This window comes from Lithobates pipiens, unplaced genomic scaffold, assembly GCF_037356315.1.
Source record: "Lithobates pipiens isolate NorthernLeopardFrog02 unplaced genomic scaffold, aLitPip1_a1.2 Scaffold_8, whole genome shotgun sequence".
Lineage (NCBI taxonomy): Eukaryota > Metazoa > Chordata > Amphibia > Anura > Ranidae > Lithobates > Lithobates pipiens.
This window is the reverse complement of record NW_027507903.1, coordinates 595,053,289-595,074,494: the sequence shown is the minus strand read 5'-3', so window position 1 is coordinate 595,074,494 and position 21,206 is coordinate 595,053,289. Positions and strand designations below refer to the sequence as shown.

Sequence of the window (21,206 nt, the reverse complement as noted above, 5' to 3'; positions counted from 1 at the left end):
GGTTATCACCACTGTATAATTTGTTTTGTCATACATCTTTTTTCATCTCACTTGCTGTTGTCTCCTTCCGTTTGCAAGTAGGAGATGTTTGTAAGTTGGATGTTTGAAAGTAGGGGCCTGCCCTATATGCTCTGCAGAAATGGCGGAACAAGGTGTTGGTTTTGCCACAACATTGTAAGCCCTCAAAGTGACTCTTGGTGGGCGCTGGAGCGCCCTGCTGGGAACGATTATATCAAGAATTGTAATTACATGCCATTGTTGAACAGTGGTAGAAAAATTGACCTTTGGTGGTTGTGGTGCTGGTGCCACAACACTATAAGTCCTCACAGTTACTCTGGGTGGGCACAGGAATGGGCCCTCCTGTGAAATATTATATCAAGAATTGTAATTACATGTCCCTGTTAAACAGGGGCAGAAAAATTGGGCCTTAGGCACTGGTGCCACGACACTGCAACCTCTCCCATATACTCTTGTTTTATTGCAGGAATTAGCCCTGCTGTAAAGCATTGCATCAAAAATTGTAATTAAACGCCCCTGTTAAACAGGGGCAGAAAAATTGGGCCTTAGGCACTGGTGCTGGTGCCACCAAACTGCAACCTCTCCCATATACTCTAGTTTTTTTGCAGGAATTAGCCCTGCTGCAAAGCATTGCATCAAAAATTGTAATTAAACGCCACTGTTAAACAGGGGCAGAAAAATTGGGCTGATGGCATCACCCAGAGCCTGAAATATTCTTCCAACATATCAGCGGAGGAGGAAGAGGATAGACAATCAACATAACAGGACAGTCACTCAGCATCAGCATAGGCAGTCTTGAAGGGATGTGATATTTCAAAAAAAATTATTCGGTTACATCAGCTTCAGGTGCTTGGTAGCTGTGGGTGATCCAAGACTGATTCATCTTGATGAAGGTCAGTCGATCAACTGATTCGGTGGACAGGCGCACCCTGTGATTGGTAACAAAGCCACCAGCAGCACTGAAGGTGCGTTCCGAAAGAACGCTGGATGCAGGACAGGCCAGTAGCTCAATTGCATACTGTGCAAGCTCTGGCTATTGATCCATCCTCAAGACCCAGTAAGCCAGAGGATTTTTGGTGGGAAAGGTGTCCAAGTCTGACCTTGCCCCTAGGTATTTCTGCACCATGTAAATCAGACGCTGGCGATGGTTGCTGGAACCGATCATACCTTGGGGCTGCGGACTAAAAAATTGTCTGAAAGCATCAGTCAGACGGCCACCTTCTCCACCGCTCCTTCTGACCGATGCCTCAGCAACACGTTGTCCAGGACCAGGAGTTTGTAACCTCCCAGTCTCTGGGAACGTGTTGCACAGACCTTTCTGCAAGGCCTCCCGGAGATGTCTTATCCTCTGCTCCCTCTGCGATGGCAAGATAAGGTCGGCAACCTTACCCTTGTACCGTGGATCAAGGAGAGTGGCCAGCCAGTAATGATCCCTCTCCTTGATCCGAAGAATATGAGGATCCTTCCGCAGGCTTTGCAGGATCAGGGAGGCCATGCAGCGTAGGTTAGCTGAGGCATTCGGTCCGGAGTCCTCTGGGTCACTAAGGACAACATGATCCGCAGCTACCTCCTCCCAGCCACGTGCTGATGCTGATGCTGAGTGCCAGCCTCCACCTCCATGCTGACACAATCCTCCTCCTCCTCCTCCTCATCCTCTTCTTGTGTGATGGGTGGCACAGCAGGAACCCTGTCTGGATAAAGGGGGCCTTGAGAGGCAAGGAAGTCCTCCTCTTCCTGCCTCTGTTCTGCCTCAAGTGCCCTGTCCATTATTCCACGCAGCGTATGCTCCAAGAGGTGGACAAGAGGTACAGTGTCACTGATGCATGCACTGTCACTGCTCACCATCCTTGTGGCCTCCTCAAACGGTGACAGGACAGTGCATGCATCCCTGATCATGCCCCACTGGCGTGGTGAGAAAAAACCGAGCTCCCCTGACCCTGTCCTGGTGCTGTAGTCGCACAGGTACTCATTGATGGCCCTCTGCTGCGTGTGCAGCCGCTGCAGCATGGTTAACGTTGAGTTCCACCTGGTGGGCATGTCACATATAAGGCGGTTCTTGGGCAGGTTCAACTCCTTTTGGAGCTCAGCCAGCCGAGCACAGGCATTAAATGATCGGCGGAAATGCACACAGACTTTCCTGGCCTGCTTCAGGACATCCTGTAAGCCGGGGTACCTGCCCAAGAACCACTGCAATACCGGGTTAAGGACGTGAGCTGCACAGGGCACATGGGTCAGTTGTCCCTGTCGGAGGGCGGAGAGGAGGTTGGTGCCATTGTCGCAAACCACCATTCCTGGCTTAAGCTGGCGTGGCGTCAACCACCTCTCGGCCTGCCCCTGCAGAGCTGACAAAACATCCACCCCAGTGTGGCTCCTGTCCCCCAAACAAACCAGCGCAAGCACGGCATGGCATCGTTTTGCCTGCGTACTTGCGTAGCCCCTGGAACGCCTACGGAGCACCGCTGGTTCTGAGGACAGAGCACTGGAAGAGGACATGGAGGAAGAAGAAGAGGAGGGGGTGGAGGAGAGAGGTGTGTCACAACCAATAGTAGCATTTTGGAGGCGTGGTGGCGGAACAACCTCCAACACTACTGCACCTTGTCCTGCATCCTTCCCAGCTGCCAGAAGAGTGACCCAATGGGCCGTGAAAGACAGGTAACGTCCCTGTCCATGCCTGCTGGACCATGAGTCAGCGGTAACATGCACCTTACCGCCGACCGCCCTGTCCAGCGAGGCAAGGACATTGCCTTCCACATGCCGGTAGAGAGCCGGAATTGCCTTCCGTGAGAAAACGTGAGGGTATTGATGTGTCTCTCCTCTTCCAGCATGCGTCCCAAGCCTCGCTATCGTTTTGTGTGTCCCAGCAGCCTCTATGCATTTCGCAAGTAAAATTGCATTATCGGGAAGGATTGTATAGATGTAATGATATAGTAACACTAGTGTGCATGTATATGTATATAATTTTTTACAGTGATATATTTTTTACAGTGACATTTTTTACAGTGTTTGATGTTAAGTTTTATATAATAGAAGTATGAATGGGACCTGAATAAGAAATACAATTTAAATATTGATAGATTTTTTCACATCAGGGAGGAGCATGCATGCAAATACATTTAGCAATTTGTGGATGAATTTACAGAGCTTGAACTAAACACTAGCAAAAGGTAAAAGGCCCACAATAGTTTATAGTAACAAGCCATGATTTTTGATGATGAGCCTATTTATTTGAATATTAAGAATGATCATTCAAAAGAAGGATGTTATTTGTTAGCTATATGTTACGTGCGCTCAACCAGACTCTTCCACATTCTCTCCTACTTACCACCACCTTTATCTTTTTCTGGATACCATCTGAGACATACAGCCCAGCAGTTGCCCTTATTTCAACATTATGGCTACCGAAGGATGTTGGGACAAAGACAAATGGGAGTCTTACAGATGAGAAAGATTGAATTGTTACTTCTTGATTGTATGGCAGCTGCTTGTTAAAAGCACTGCACAATTCTGGACTGTGGACCCACTCCACATGGACCTGGTTAAAAAAAATAGCCAAATTATTAGAATTTTTAGCTTCATACTTTATGGTGTGCCAAAATCCTAATTATAGTAAATTACATTATGAAATGGAAGAAGAATCTATTGGCCAGGATTCATTTTTACTAGTTGCATACAGTTTTTGTAGGTTGCACAAGTGCTGAAGCTACTGTATAACCCTTAACTAAAACTACATACAGCAAACATCTTTTTGTGCCAAAATATTATCAAAATTAATCATTTTGTTTTTCCCCCGAGCCATGAGTTAACACAAAATCAAAGTACATCAATGTGACAGGTTGATAAATAAGTAGCCTGTGAAGCACATTTTTCAGAATGGCCATTTCTCACTGCAGTGATTATTAAAGCTTTTTCAAATTATCTTAAACTACATGCATAGTATATCTCGATTTACACCTTTGCCCAAGGTCATTTAATGAGTCATTTGATACAGCAGGCCTAATATTAAAACTCCTCTTATGCCGTGTACACACGATCGGACTATCTGGTGGACTTGGTCCTTCCCGACAACCCTGGCTGTTGGTTGTCGGGGTCTGCGGGCGGGGGGCTTATCAGAGTCTAGGAGTCCCCTTTAATAAGGGAGCCCCCAGATTCCGGCCTCCCACCCTATGTGAATGAGTATGGGGTACATGGTACACCTACCCATTCAGCCAGGCTCCTCCACTAGTAAAAGAGCTAGCAGAAGATAGCAGAGGAGTCCGGTGAGAAGACCCCGAAAACAGAAGAAGAGAAGACCCCTGGAGCTGTCTAATAAAGTATTTTAAAAACCTGTGTTATGTTTTTTTTATGTACACTTTTTGCCCAGATGTACCATTTACCCCATACTCATTCACATGGATTTGGGGGGGCGGAATCTGGGGGCCCCCTTATTAAAGGGGGCTCCCGGATTCTGATAAGCCCCCCGCCCACAGGCCCTGACAACCAACGGCCAGGGTTGTTGGGAAGAGGCCCTTGTCCTCAACAACATGGGGACAAGGTGCTTTGGGGTGGGGGGGCTGCAGGGCCCCCCTTCCCCAAAGCACCCCACCATGTTGAGGGCATACAGCCTGATACAGCTCAGGAGGGGGGGCATTCTCTCGTCCCCACCCCCTTTCCTGACCGGCTGGGCTGCGTGCTCAGATAAGGGTCTGATATGGACTTTGGGGGGACCTCCAAGCCGTTTTTTCTGCGACATTAACTTCCCTCACTAGTTCCGTCTACCTGGAGCCACGTTCAAAATGAACAGATTTTACCCCGTGTGTGGGCAAGTCCGTTCATTTCAAAAGTCCAGCGGACTCCCGCCATAGTCCGGCAGATTATCCGCCAGACCTAGTCCGCCGGAAAAGTCCGGTCGTGTGTGGGCAGGTCCGCTCATTCGAAAAGCCCGGCAGACCTCCGCTGCAAAGTCTGACGGGTCCACCGGATAGTCCAATCGTGTGTACGTGGCTATGGCCACATTGGGGTTGATTTACTAAGGCCAAATAGACTGTGAAATTTGCAAAGTGCAGTTGCACTCTGCAAGTGAAGTTGCTCCAGAGCTTAGGAAATGAGCAGAAGCTTCGCTGACTTCCATCATCCAATCATGTGCAAGCAAAAAGCTGTTTTCCTTGCACATGATTGGGTATCCTTCGCAAAGTGAAGCTTTACCTCATTTACTAAGCTTTGGAGCAACTGCTCTTGCAGAATGCAACAGCACTTTGAAAAGTGCACATTCTATTTGCCTTTAGCAAATCAACCCAATTGTATTTTGAAGATTGGCAACTGTGTAAAAATGGCAACACTTCAGTGAGAAACTCATATGGTTTACTTGCCTTAATTTGATGTTCATTATTATTAAAAATAATGGCATAGATTTCCACCTGTTCATTTAGCTCCACCGAGAATGGTAATTTTAGATCAATGAAAAAACTTTTCACAACTTTGAGTTCAAATGGTGGAGCCACACAGATACCTTCAGACGCAACGTTGAAGAACATAGAAATAGTTAAAAAAAAAAAAAAAAAACATAAATACTCTATAGAAAAGTTATAAATTGGTAAAAAATATCCTTCATAATGAAACACCACATCTGTCTCATAACACAGCCATCCTACATAACGAAACTCCCATCAACCTTCTATAGCACATGCATCCTACATTATCCCCATCCTAAATTACACATATCTGAAGATACCGAAGAAAGACCATCCCTATTCTAAACAACATTCATATTACATGAGGAAAGAACATCCATCCCTAAATTACTCCCATCTATCATGAGGAAATACCATCCCATCCTAAATCACATAGTTTCCTGATAAAAAGACCATACTTGTTCACACATCCTATATAAAGAAACACCATCCCCACCCTAAATTGCACACATTCTACATCAGGAAGCGCCATCTGTACCCTAAATTTCACATATACAACTTGGGAAAAATATATACCTGGCATATACTGTATAACATGCATCCTTCATGAAGTAACATCATCCTTCTCCTAAATTACACATATGGTACATAAGGAAACACCATCCACAGCAACCACCAACAGCATCCACATTAAAAATCAATTAAACCCTACAAGATTAAACCCCATCCTTGTCCTAAATATCACCCATCCTACATGAGGAACCATAATCCCTGTCTTAAATCACATCCATTCTACATGAGGAAACACCATCCCCATCCTAATTCACACCCATCCTACATGAGGAAACTCTCCATCTTTATCCTAAATCACACTTACAAATGGAAGCATGACCCACATTCTAAATCATACCAATGCTACATGAGGGAACCATCCCCCCACCCATCCTATATAACACCCATCCTACATGAGGAAACATCACCACCATCCTAAATTACATTCTGCACATCCTAAATAAAGGAAAAAAAAAAAAACATTCCTATCCGCAATCACACCCATCCTACATGAGAATATACCATCCCATCCTAAATAACACACATCCTGCAGGAAGAAACCCAATTCCATGTTAATTACCTTACATACTATATGAAGTATTTCCATCCCTGCCATAAATCACGCATTTCCTTCATGAGGAAATCCAATACATTGCCTATGTCACATACATCCTACATGAGGAAACACCATCCCCATCCTAAATTACAGATATTTTATATGAGGAAACACCATTCCAAATCATGAAACATTATAAATCACACCCATCTTACATGAGGAAACCCCATCCCTGTTCTGATTCACACCTATCCTATATGAGGAGACGCCATCCCATATCAGAAACATTCTATATTAGGAAACACCATCCTATACTAATTCATACCTGTTATACAGGAAGATACATCAACGCCATCTTAACTACATGCAGAAACATAGACCCCCACACTCATCTGTTATAACCACTACAATACAGGGCACTTTTGCCCCCTTCCTTCCCAGCCCAATTTTCAGCTTTCATCGCTCTAGCGCTTTCAGTGACAATTGCGCAGTCATGCTACGCTGTACCCAAATTAAATTTTTATCATTTTGTTCGCACAAATAGAGCTTTATTTTGGTGTTATTTATTCACGACTCCGTTTTTTATTTTTTGCAATATAAGCGCATAAAGCAGAAATTTGGAAAAAAAACAATATTTTCTTTTTTCTATTTTAAAAGAAATCCAATAAAATCTAATTTTGTCATAAATTTAAGCCAAAATGTATTCTGCTACATGTTTTTGGTAAAAAAAATTCCGTTAAGTGTATAATAATTGGTTTGTGTGATCACGGACATATGTACGCAAATGATCATGTACAGATGTGTGCAGATAATCATTGGGACATGTGATTTTAGTGGGACATATGTGGTGGACATGTTTTTATTATTAGGGACATGTGTTTTTATTATTTGGGGACATGTATGTTTTGGGGACATGTGTGTTTTGGGGACATGTGTGTTTTGGGGACATATGTTTGGACACTGTGTTTATACTGTGTGGTGTGTTGTGTGTTTACACTAGACTGATGATCAGTGAGTAAAAAACAGCTCATACTCACTGATCATCAGCCGGCTGCAGCGATCTGCTCTCCTCTCCTCCGCGATGACTTCTGTGTGAGGAGAGGAGGAGCCGATTGCCTAGCAACCGGCTGTTTGTTTACATCACATGACGGCCGTGATTGGATACGGCCGTCATGTGATCAGGAGGGCCAATCACAGAGCCCGCCTGCCGATCTAAAATGCGCTGTGTCCGGGTGACACGAGCACATCGGGATTGCGCCACTGCGTTCCTAAACGTCCTATCAGAAGTAGACGGCTCCCACCCGGCCGTATATGTGCATTGGCCGGGTGGGAAGTGGTTAAAGATCGTTCCCACATGCATAGCTACAGCCCAGCACTAGTACCCGTGTCTTATATCACAGGCATTTTATCAGGAAAACCTCATCCTCATCATAAATTGCACCCATCCTAGATGAGAGAACAGCATCCCATCCTAAATCACACCCATCCTACATGAGGGAATACATTTCCATCCTAAATCACACCTATCCTTCATGAGGGAACACCTTCCCATCCTAAATCAGACCCATACTACATGAGGGAACACCTTCCCATCCTAAATCACACCCATCCTACATGAGGCAACACATTCCCATCCTAAATCACACCCATCCTACATGAGGAAACACCATTCCCATCCTAAATCACACCTATCCTACATGAGGAAACACCATCCCATCCTAAATCACACCTATCCTTCATGAGGGAACACCTTGCCATTCTAAATCAGACCCATACTACATGAGGGAACACTTTACCATCCTAAATCACACCCATCCTACATGAGGGAACACCATCCCATCCTAAATCACACCTATCCTTCATGAAGGAACACCTTGCCATCCTAAATCAGACCCATACTACATGAGGGAACACTTTACCATCCTAAATCACACCCATCCTACATGAGGGAACACCATTCCATCCTAAATCAGACCCATACTACATGAGGGAACACCTTCCCATCCTAAATCAGACCCATACTACATGAGGGAACACTTTACCATCCTAAATCGCACCCATCCTACATGAGTACACCATCCCATCCTAAATCGCACCCATCCTACATGAGAGTACACCATCCCATCCTAAATCGCACCCATCCTACATGAGAGTACACCATCCCATCCTAAATCGCACCCATCCTACATGAGAGTACACCATCCCATCCTAAATCACACCCATCCTACATGAGGCAACACATTCCCATCTTAAATCACACCAGGGCCGTCTTTAATATTGACTGGACCCTGAGCAAACATTTTCTTGGGCCCCCTCCTCCATGCAATTTCGCACTATACATGCTTTGAGACCAACAATAAATAGCAGCTAGACTCAAAATCAGTTTACTGAATCAGATCAGGCAGCGATTGTGATTGGTTGCCAGAAGTTACAATGTATCATTACCGTTCACTGACTGGCTGGCATCATGGCTCACTGTTATTTTCTAGAGGTTACAGCACATGACTTCTGCTTGTTGATTGGTTGCTAGAGATTACTGTACATCAATAATGCTCACTGATTGAATGCTAGAGGTTACTGAACATGTAGACCACTCACTAATGGGTTTTTAGAGGTTACTGCACATTGATAATGCTCACTGATTGGTTGCAAGAGGTTAGTGCACAGCATTACTGCTCACTAATCGATTGCCAAAATTCAGGGTGCTATGGCACCATGTTATTTTGAAAAAGGGTTCCACCTCCAATTTGCTTACTTTTGCAGAACATGATGTTAGGCTTAATGACCACAGTTGTAGGCAGGACTTTTAAGCATGCTCCTTTACCTCCCCAGTGGGCTGCATTCAGCAGAAGTGATGGTGGATGTGACCTCAGGGGGACATGATATACATATGCATGCCGCTACTATTTAAATATCAATGTCGCGGTCCACAACTATTTACATATCAATGCAAGTTATTTACATGTAAACACAGGTGAGCCATCTGCACATGGTAATAGGGCAGCAGCAGCAGAAGTTTACACTGAGATATTGGGACACAGCACGGGACTAAAACTTCAAAGGATAAGGGAATTTAAACTGGGATTGTTGGCAAATATGAGGCAGCTGCTTTGGGCCCCTCTACAATGATGGGACCCAGGGCAGCTGCCCCTTTTGCCCTGCATTAAAAATAGTCCTGAATCACACCCATCCTACATGAGGGAACACCTTCCCATCCTAAATCACACCCATACTACATGATGGAACACCTTCCCATCTTAAATCACACTCATCCTACATGAGGAAACATTGTCTCATCATATAATACAACCATCTTACATGAGAGTACACCATTCCATCTTAAATCACACACATCTTACATGATGAAACACTAATCCCAACCTAAATCATGCACATCCTATGTGAAGAAACACCATCCCTATTCAAAATCATATAGATCCTATAGAAAGAAACACCAGGGTTGATTTACTAAAACTGGAGAGTGCAAATCTGGAGCAGCTCTATATAGAAACCAGCAAATCATCTTCCAGGTTTTATTAGTAAATCTTAAAGTGGTTGTAACACACTAACAAAAAAAAAACAAAAAAAAAACTGCAAGACAAAGGCATAGCATACTAGCTCATTATGAATTACTTACCTTAGATCGAAGCCCCCGCAGTGGTCCTCGTACACCGCTCCGGGGTTACTTCCGGGTATCGCGGTCTCCGGCACTGTGATTGGCCGGAGCCGCGATTACATCATTCCCGCGCATGCCGTTGTTTCAGTGCGCATGTGCCGATGGCTTTTTGCACATGCAGATACAGGGGATATCTCCTATACTGTGCAAGTTTAGGAGATATCTGGGGTAGCTACAGGTAAGCCTTATTATAGGCCTAACCTCTTTAATTGAACAAGCTGAAGTTAGAAGCTGATTGGCTGTCATGCACAGTTGCACCAGATTTTGCACTGTCCAGTTTTAGTAAACCAACCCCACCATCTCATTCTATATCACATCCATCCCACCTGAGGAAACACCATCTAATCCCAAACCACACATCTCTTACATGAGTTACCATTATCTTCATACTATGTCATTTGTATTCTTTCACACTTGAATGTTAAAAATCTCCAAAACACAGCTGGTATATATACCTTTGCCTTCAACAAAGCTTACAGCCACAACTTCCCATGTAGCAATGTTGTCCTTAAGAACCACATAGAGGGCTTTGGTGGAAACACTTCATGGAAAAGAAAACAGATATTTAAAACATTGTTTGCTTTAAAGATCCCTTTCATATACATGTGTACAATATATCCCATACTCAGGCCATAGGGTTGCTAGGATGCAATATGACAATTGTGCCTCAAACAAAAACTTTTGACACAGGCTGTTTTTCTCCCTGCTTCTCATTGGCGTAGGGTTCAGTAACAATCACATCCACACTTTCTGACTATAACATTTAATGAATTGCATGTATGAATCTCTGCATAGTAACCACACACTAGTAAAGTATTAAGACCCCTTTCACACTGAAGGCATTTTTCAGAGGTTTTAGCGCTAAAAAAGCACCTGAAAAGCATCTCACAAGCCTCCTCAGTGTGAAAGGCTGAGTGCTTTTACACTGGGGCCGTTCACTTGCAGGACAGAAAAAAAAATCCTGTAAGCAGCATCTTTGGGGCGCTGCCCCTCCATTAAAATCAATGCCGAATTGCCTGCAAAGCACTTCAGCAGCGGCGCTTTTAGGGTGCTTTTAACCCCTTGTTAAGCCCTTCTTTAGTGTTAAAAGTGCCCCGCTTCTGCCCGCATCGAGCTGGTAAAGCACTGCTAAAACTAGCGATCCTTTACCGATAACGATTGGGCGGTCTAAGCCCTTGTACACACGGTCGGACATTCCGACAACCAAATCCGTCAGATTTTGCCCGAATCTGTTGTATACACACAGTCGGACGAAGTTGTCGGAAAATCCGATCGTTCAGAACGTGATGACGTTATTTCGTTACGACGGGACTACGTTCAGACTAGTAGCCAATAGCTTTGATGTAGGAATTTGATCTGAGCATGCGTGGCACTTTGTCCGATCAGAATTCTCTACACATGATCGGAGTATGTCCGATCGGAGCATTTTGTCGAAAAATGTTACCAACAAGTTGGAAAACTTGGTCCGTCGGAGTATCCGACGGAAACAGTCCGATGGAGACCACACACAGTTGGAATATCCGACAAAACGGTCCGATCGGACACATTCCGTCGGAATCTCCGACCGTGTGTACAAGGGCTAAGTGTGAAAGTAGCCTAAGACGGAGTGCCTAAAAAATGAAAAGGGAGTTCAAATCGAAAAATCATAACATTGCAGAATTCTAAGTATAGATATTTTTAGATAATTACATTCGTCCAGCTTATGCATGTACCACACCTGGCCAATCACCTTGGAAGGTACAAATCACTGGAGTAGGCACTGCTTCTACAGTGTTCTCCACTTGCTTCTGGGTCCCGTGTTGAGTGGCTACTCTGCTGCATGTGAAAACCTACTATAAAGTGCAGTGCCAACAGCAACTATGCTACAATAACATAAATAAAGCAATCAATAATAATATTTTCTACATAAAAAATGTATATTGTGTAGTATACATAAATTATTATGTACTGTATATACCTGTACAAACTGCATTACAGGGGGACGCTTTCTACACACGGGTGTCATTCAGAGAATGCTTTGAAATTTCTCATTTAATGAGTTCTCTGATGGGATAAGGTGCAGATGTGGGAAAATGACATCACAATCTCAACCTCGTCCAATCAGAAAATGCTTTGCATACATTGAGAAAATGCCAAGCGTTCTCAAAATGGCACCCGTGCAAAACAAGCGACCTTCTGTCGCAGAGCAGACGGAACCCAGAAGCTAGTGGAGATCACATGAGTAGCGGTGTCTACTACAGTGATTTCCAGCTTCAAGGGAGGAGGTTTGACCACGTATAGTTTATTAGTGCAGCGCTATTAATCTATTGTGAAATATCCAGTGATATCAAATTATATTCAAATAAATAAATACTGTAAATCTATATAATAATGTGTTAAATTAAAGTTCATATGCTGAAACTTTTCTGCACTGAACTATTGTGACTTCTCAATTCATATATCATCCACCACTGTGTAAGTCGTGTCTTCAGCAGATTATGTGCACACCTTCACCAGCCGTTATACCTGCTCACCTCATACATGAGTCAGAAAGACTCAAAACAATTCCTTTCTTTCTTTCAGCTATGGTCTCATCTCTTCCACATCTGACCAGCTGCTCTGTATCCAATCAGTAGCCTCCCAGGAGGGGTCGCAAGAAAGATCTCTCATATATACAGTTGCAAAAAAAAGTATGTGAACCCTTTTGGAATGATATGGATTTCTGCACAAATTGGTCATAAAATGTGATCTGATACCCAGAAGGATCTCAACAGACCAAACTGGTTTCATACCCAAAAGAGAAGCTAAAGATAATTCCCTTTGAGCAATATCCCTAATCCAATATGTAGGGATCCACCCTACTCCTCTCCACCGATGCTGAAAAAGCGCTCGACAGGGTGGATTGGGACTATGTCAAACTGACCTTACGCCACTTTGGACTGGGTCCTAAAATGTATCATCCTATTTCCTGCCTTTATTCTAACCCTACTGCACAAATTTACATAAATGGTACACTAAGTGACTCATTTACAATACATTACGGTACCAGACAGGGATGCCCCTTATCCCCTCTCCTATTTTCCATTACTCTAGAACCCTTTCTGGACACAATTAGGCATAACGTTAATATACACGGCATCAAGGTAGGCAACAAAACCCACAAATATGCAGCGTATGCGGATGACATCCTATTTTTTATCCAGAGACCATGTATCTCATTACCTAACTTAATGTCAGCCTTCTCTACTTTCCAAATGTTCTCTAACTTTAAAATCAATCTTTCCAAGTCTGACATATTAAACATCAATCTCCCTAAGCCAGAGGTAGAATCATTGAAACCCCTTTTTCCCTTTAGATGGGTACAACAAAGTATGAAATATCTAGGTATATATCTTACCCCTAACACCCACTCCCTTTTCAAACATAAATATATCCCTTTATTGAATAGCATCAAAGAAGATTTAAGAAAATGGAACAGTCTTTCACATTCCTGGTTAGGCAAGGTCAATATTTTCAAAATGAACATATTACCCGTATTCTCTTCATTTTCCAAATTATTCCATTGGGTGTTCCTATAGGGTTCTTCACTCACCATCCTGCAAGCCATGATCTCTCGATTTATTTGGAAGAACAGCCACCCCAGAGTTTAAAGAGGTATTATTTCGCTCCAAGGACTTCGGGGGACTGGCCCTCCCAAACTTCAAAACATATTATCATGCTGTTATATTGTCTAGACTAGCTGAGTGGAAATATGCTGTTGACTCCAAATTATGGGTGAACCTAGAATACTCCTTAACCAGTTCCCGACCAGCGCACGCCGATGTACGTCGGCAGAATGGCACGGGCAGGCAAATAGGCGTACCTGTACGTCCCTTTAAATTTGACGCCCTGCCATCACGAGCGTACCGGCGGCGGCGCGCTCGTGTGCTGGTCGGGACCCCCGTGAGTCCGGTCGCGGGTCTCGCAAACTCTCGTCTCATGGGGCGGCTGAACGAGGAAATGTTGTTGTAAACATTTCCCCGTTCTGCCTAGCAACTAGTGACGCTGATCTCTGCTCCATGTGATTGGAGCAGAGATCAGTGTTCACTAAATTAAAGCCCAGCCCCCAACAGTTAGTAACACACCCCTAGGAAAACTTAACCCCTAAACTGCCACCCACTGGTTAACCCCTTCACTGTCAGTGTCATTTACACAGGAATCACTGCATTTATATAGCAGTGATTGCTGTATAAATGACAATGGTCCCAAAAATGTGTCAAAAATGTCCGATGTGTCCGCCATAATGTTGCAGTCACAATAAAAATCGCTGATCGCCGCCATTACTAGTAAAAAATTAATTGTTAATAAAAATGGCATAAAACTATCCCCTATTTTATAAACGCTATAACTTTTGCGCAAACCAATCAATAATAGCGCAAAAAATAAAAACCGCAAGGGTGATCAAATACCACCAAAAGAAAGCTCTATTTGTGGGAAAAAAAGGACATCAATTTTGTTTGGGAGCTACGTCGCATGACTGCGCAATTGTCAGTTAAAGCAAAGCAGTGCCGAATTGCAAAAAGCGCTCTGCTCTTTGGCCAGCCAAATCGTCTGGGGCTGAATTGGTTAAAGTGAAACAATAAAAATGAAATATTCCTTTAAATATCATGCTTGGGGGGTCTCCATAATATGCCTGTAAAGTAGCACATCTTTCCTGTGTTTAGATCAATGCCACAGCAAAATGACGTTTTTAAAGGAAAAAAAAGTAATTTAAAACTGTTTGCGGCTGTAAGGAATTGTCGGGTCTCTGCAATATAGATACAAATCATTGAAAAAAACGGCATGGGTTCCCCCCCAGTCCATTACCAGGCCCTTTGGGTCTGGTATTGATATTAAGGGGAACCCTGCGAGAGATTGATGTCAGTAGTTTATTTTTATTATTATTTTTATTATTTTTTACATCAAAAGCGTTTATTGAGAAAAGTAGAAAACAGTTACATGAGATACAACATCACAGCTGGAACCAGTGGTACATAGAAGCAATGAAGGGTTTAAAGAATTTTTACCACACAGTTGTACCTTTCCATTATGTAATACAATCTATACAATGCGGGGTATTAAATTAACTCGTGTTCTTGGTATACAAGAATAGTGATGGATGAACTTCCGACGGGACGTTTCGCGAACGCGGACCGCGAACGAGGCCGACCGTTCGCGAAACCGAGCGTTCGCGGCGGGCCCCATTGACTTTAATGGGAGGCGAACGTTTCAAACCTTTAGGTCGAATTTGCAGCCACAGGATAATTATTAGTTGGGCAAACATAGTCCCAACACATGGCCAATGACATAACACATGTATGAGGTGAATTTGGGATCGATAACTACAAGCATTCTTTTTTTATATGGGAAATTGTTCTGACAATTCAGGACTGTGGAGCGCATGAAGGCAATGGAGGAGACGGAAGGTCAGGGACCAGGGTAGGCAAAGAAGAGGGTGCAGGAGATGATCACCAGCAGCGTGACATACAGCAATGACACATGCACCGTGATAGAGGCATCTGACAACAGCACCGTGATAGAGGGCACTGACATCAGCAGCGTGACATAAAGCATTAACACCAGCACCGTGACATACAGCATTGACAGCAACACCGTGATAGAGAGCACTGACATCAGCAGCGTGACATAAATCACTCACATCAGCACCATGATATACAGCACTGACAGCAGCACCGTGATAGAGAGCACTGACATCAGAAGCGTGACATACAGCAATGACACCTGCACCGTGATAGAGTCACCTGACAACAGCACCGCGATAGAGGGCACTGACATCAGAAGCGTGACATAAAGCATTAACACCAGCACTGTGACATACAGCATTGACAGCAACACCGTGATAGAGAGCACTGACATCAGAAGCGTGACATACAGCACTGACATCAGCACCGTGATATACAGCACTGACAGCAGCACCGTGACAGAGAGCACTGACATCAGCAGCGTGACATTAAGCACTCACACCAGCACCGTGATATACAGCACTGACAGCAGCACCGTAAGCAGCCCCAGGAGGAAGTCAGCAAAGCACAGGGATGGTGTGATCCCCTCATAATAAGAACCCCCAGGAGTAAGTCAGCACAGCACAGGGATGGTGTGATCCCCTCATAATAAGAACCCCCAGGAGGAAGTCAGCACAGCACAGGGATGGTGTGATCCCCTCATAAGCAGCCCCAGTAGAAATATGACACCACTCAACCTCTTCAAAGAGGAGGGTAGGGGCATATAGTACGGTGTGCTTTTTTGGGACAAGGAAGTGAGCCAAATGAAGAAAGAAGGTCTGTGTGCTTGATTAAAAAAATTGTTTATAGACATATACATGGTCTACTGGTCACATGTGTTGAATTCCTCCGAGATCCATGCCTCATTCATTTTTATAAATGTGAGGTAGTTAACACTGTCGTGAGCTAGGCGAGTACGCTTATCGGTCACGATCCCCCCTGCTGCGCTGAACGTCCTTTCGGACAGGACACTGGATGAGGGGTAAGCCAACAGTTCGATTGCAAATTGGGCAAGCTCTGGCCAGAGGTCAAGCCTGCCCACCCAGTAGTCCAGGGGTTCATCACTCCTCAGAGCGTCCACATCGGCCGTTAACCCAATGTAGTCGGACACCTGACGGTCTAGGCGTTCCCTGATGCTGGATCCGGATGACACCTGTCGATGGGTCGGCTGAAAGAATGACCTCATATTCAAAGTCACCAACACATCTTCAAACCGGCCTCTTCTTGCAGGCGCTGTTGGATTGGTACCCGCAACTCCTTCTCTGGGAGTGGGAATTGCTCCTCTGCCAGCGCACGCAAAAGCAGAATGCAGCATTTCTCGAAGCAAGGCCTGGAAGTGCTGCATTCTGACAGCCCTCTGCGACGGCGGTAAGATTTCCGCCATTTTGTGTTTGTACCGGGGGTCTAAGTACGTTGCCACCCAGTACTGGTCCTTGACCCTTATGCTTTTTATACGGGGGTCCCTATTAAAACACTGGAACATGAAGGCCCCCATTTGCACTAAAGTGGAAGCGGTGTGGTGGCCTGGCTCCTGCTCATCATCCAGGATAATGTCGTCCTCTTCATTCTCCTCTCCCCATCCACGCACAACAGGGATCCCAGAAAGGTTTAAAGCACGCTCTTCTTGCTCCTCCTCATCCGCCCTGGCACCATCCTCCTCTGACTCCTCTTCAGACTCCTGTTGTTGACTTGTCTCAGATAGAGTAGCCCCCCCTGGGAATTCATCCAGCATTGCGACTTCCTCATCTTCTCGCTCCTGCTCCTCCACAGCCTGATCAACGACACGACGCAATGCACGCTCCATAAAGAAGGCATAAGGTACCATGTGGCGCCATGGCTGCGACTGACCAGTTTGGTGATCTCCTCAAATGGCCGCAGAAGTCTGCGTGCGTCGAGCATGAGCAGCCACTGGTGCGGTGAAAAAAACCCCAGCTCCCCAGAACCGTTTCTTTCGCAGAGTTCATACAGGTAGACGTTAACTGCACGTTTCTGCTGGAGCAGCCTATCAAGCATATAGAAGGTTGAGTTCCATCGCGTCGGGCAATCGCAAATAAGACGTCTGACCGGCAGATGGTGTCGCCGCTGAATGTCAGCAAGGCGAGCCATGGCCGTGTAAGATCTTCTGAAATGGGCCGAGATTTTCCTTGCCTGCCGCAAGATGTCCTGGACCCCAGGGTATTTGACAAGGAATCGCTGCACGACCAAGTTTAAGACGTGTGCCATGCATGGCACGTGCGTGATTTTGCCCTGTTTTAATGCGCTAAGCAGATTGGCACCGTTGTCACACACCACTTTACCAACTGTCAAATTGAGCGGTGTTAGCCACTGATCTGCCTGTGAACGCAAAGCTGAAAGGAGTGCCGGGCCAGTGTGGCTCTTGGCTTCCAGGCACAACAGACACAGCACGGCATGGCAACGTCTCACCTGGCATGTGGAATAGGTTCTGGGGAGCTTGGGCGGTGCAGCGGAAGAGACGCTAGCAGCAGAAAAGGAGGAGGCAGCTGAGGAGGAGAGGGAGGAGGATGGAGTAGGAGGAGGAGAAGAAGAGTCAGGTCTGCATGCAATCCGTGGCGGTAAAACCAAATCTACACGGGTGCCATGGGTTACATGCTTGACGGCCATCAGAAGGTTCACCCAGTGGGCAGTAAAAGTGATATACCTTCCCTGCCCGTGTTTGCTAGACCACGTGTCTGTGGTCAGATGTATCTTGGCACCGACACTGTGTGCCAGAGATACATTCACTTGCCGCTGAACATGGCCATATAGCTCTGGGATGCCCTTCTCTGAGAAATACTTCCTTCCTGGGACCTTCCATTGTGGTGTTCCAATGGCCACAAATTTGCGAAAGGCCTCTGAGTCCACCAGTTTATATGGCAGTAGTTGGGGGGCTATGAGTTCTGACAAGCCAGCCATCAACCGTTGGGCAAGAGGGTTATCCGGCGTCATCATTTTTTTACGCTCGAACATTAGGCCCACGGAAGCCTGCCTTTTTGCAGAAAAACGTGAGCTTGGCGTGATGCAAGGTGGAGTGGAGGACAATTGTTAGGAGAGAGGAGAAGTAGAAGACGAGGCTGGACGGTGAGAGCCTGCAGTGTGGCTTTGTGTGTTCCGTTGCTCCCACTCGGCTCGGTGATGGCTGCCCATGTGCCTTCTTAAGGCGGTCGTCCCTAGGTGAGTGTTGGGCTTACCGCGACTAATGCGTTGACTGCAAAGATTGCAGATGGCAACTCTATTGTCAGCAGCGGACACGTTAAAAAAAGCCCACACTGCGGAGCCATGTGCCGGTGTCCTAGGGGGCGCCAGTTGTGACCGTACATGGTCGATGACTCGCTCCTGATACATTTGCAGTCTGCTTTGTCCCTCCTGTGCAATGTAAGTTATTCCTGCTTCTCCTCCCTATCTGCTGGTCCATATCTCCCTCTGAACTCCCCTCCTCTTCCTCTCTTGTGGGCACCCACGTGACATCACTAGACACGTCATCATCAACGTCACCTTCCCCACCGCTATAAGTAGAGATCTCGGAGTAGGCAGCAACACCGGGGACCAACCTCCTCCTTGGGCTGATCTGGGTACTGTCATCAGACTGCTGAGTAGCGGTTGTTGCTACCTCCTCTTCCTGATCCAATACCAAGAGTGGCTGCGCATCAGAAATGTCCTCTTGATATGGATCGGAAAATAATTCCTGTGACTCAAGCGGAAGGTATGTGGTGGTGGTGGTGGTGGTGTTGTTGGTGGTAGTGTCTTTGGGGGTGCACATAGCAGAGAGTGAAGAAGAGGGTGCAGATCGAGACGATGAGGAGGGTGCAGAAGAGTAAGGCTGAGTGAGCCACTCAACCAAGTCTGATGCGTCCTTTAAAGTAATTGAACGCACCTTCTGCAACTTCCCACTTTGGCTCAAGGCTGGTGCTCCTGCCCTACCCCTACCACCCCTGCGGAAGGGCCTCCCTCTTCCTCTGCCTGTCATTTTTTAAATCACCCTGTGACAAAACTCTTAGTCCCTATACCGATGAAGGACTGCTGTAGTATAGGGCAGCGGTCAGCAGTGGTGCACCTCAACCCTATCTATTGTGGACCGATAGCGGTCCTTACAGAACAGCAGACTGTACCGCACTCAACCCTATGTACTGTAGCACCCTTCACCAAGTTACCAGTCCTTATAAGGACCTTTGTGGACCAAGTAGGTTGTGTGTGACTGATTAGCAGACTGTACGTCAGTCCCTATACTGCTGAAGGACTGCTGCAGTATAGGGCAGCGGTCAGCAGTGGTGCACCTCAACCCTATCTATTGTGGACCGATAGCGGTCCTTACAGAACAGCAGACTGTACCACACTCAACCCTATGTACTGTAGCACCCTTCACCAAGTTACCAGTCCTTATAAGGACCTTTGTGGACCAAGTAGGTTGTGTGTGACTGATTAGCAGACTGTACGTCAGTCCCTATACCGCTGAAGGACTGCTGCAGTATAGGGCAGCGGTCAGCAGTGGTGCACCTCAACCCTATCTATTGTGGACCGATAGCGGTCCTTACAGAACAGCAGACTGTACCGCACTCAACCCTATGTACTGTAGCACCCTACACAGACCAAGTTACCAGTCCTGATAAAGAGCTTTGTGGAACAAGTGAGTTGTGACTGATTAGCAGACTGCAGCAGATGGGCAGCAGTCAAGTATAATATTCTTTCTAAATTTGGAAGAAAGAATATTATACGTGTACAAGCCTATTACCGTACCACTGATACCAGTCCTAAAAAGAACCTTTGTGGAACTAATAGTAACAGCAACTCTTTAAACTGACCCTCACTGCCTAACACACTGCTTCCTTCCTTTCCCTATACAAACTGGCAAAACAGAGGAGACTGGAACAATTACTGGTTACTGGAATAGCTCTTTTGTGGACCTGATAGTAACAGCTAATGATGATGATGATGATGATGACTAATCTGGCTGTCCCTAAAATAGCAGCAGACACAGCGCTCTGTCCCTTTCTCTAAACTGACAAAAGACACTCAGGCTGCTGCAAGAATCAGTAGCACAGCAAACCTATATACACCTAACACCTATACCAGTCCTGAAAATAGCTTTTGTGTACCAAATAGCTAGCGTTTTATCTGTCCCTGCTCCAAACAGCAACCTTTCCCTATAGTGACAGAAGAAAGAATGTAAAATGGCTGCCGGATCGGGTGTATTTATAGGTTAGGGGGAATGTCCAAGTGTCCATGTGCTGTCATGTCTCAATTGGCTGTCCTGTACCCCATGATGGATGTGTCAGCATAGGTCAAAGTTCTTTTACACATTAAACACGTAAGTCCGCCGGGGCGAACGACGCCAATAGTCCGCGAAACGAGCGGACCGCGAACGACCGAAATTCGCCGCGAAACGACCGCCGGGTGAACCGTTCGGCCATCACTATACAAGAACAAATCTCCTGTACATGTGCATTCACAGGACTAAACAAAAACTTCCTAAACCCACTGAAGGGATACTGTTGCGCCCTCTT

At 45.6% G+C, this 21,206-nt stretch overlaps 1 protein-coding gene across 2 annotated transcripts in view; it reads right to left on the bottom strand.

Moving 5' to 3' along the window:
• The window catches only part of LOC143961249 (A.superbus venom factor 1-like), a 251,857-nt gene that overhangs the window by 146,124 nt on the left and 84,527 nt on the right, over positions 1-21,206 (bottom strand). For both annotated transcript variants that reach the window (XM_077470484.1, XM_077470485.1), the window contains exons 18-20: positions 10,645-10,730; positions 5,364-5,503; positions 3,341-3,550 (exon numbers count right to left, since the gene is read on the bottom strand). In XM_077470484.1, coding sequence (XP_077326610.1) covers positions 3,341-3,550; positions 5,364-5,503; positions 10,645-10,730 — 436 coding nt within the window. The remainder of the gene's footprint in view (positions 1-3,340; positions 3,551-5,363; positions 5,504-10,644; positions 10,731-21,206) is intronic.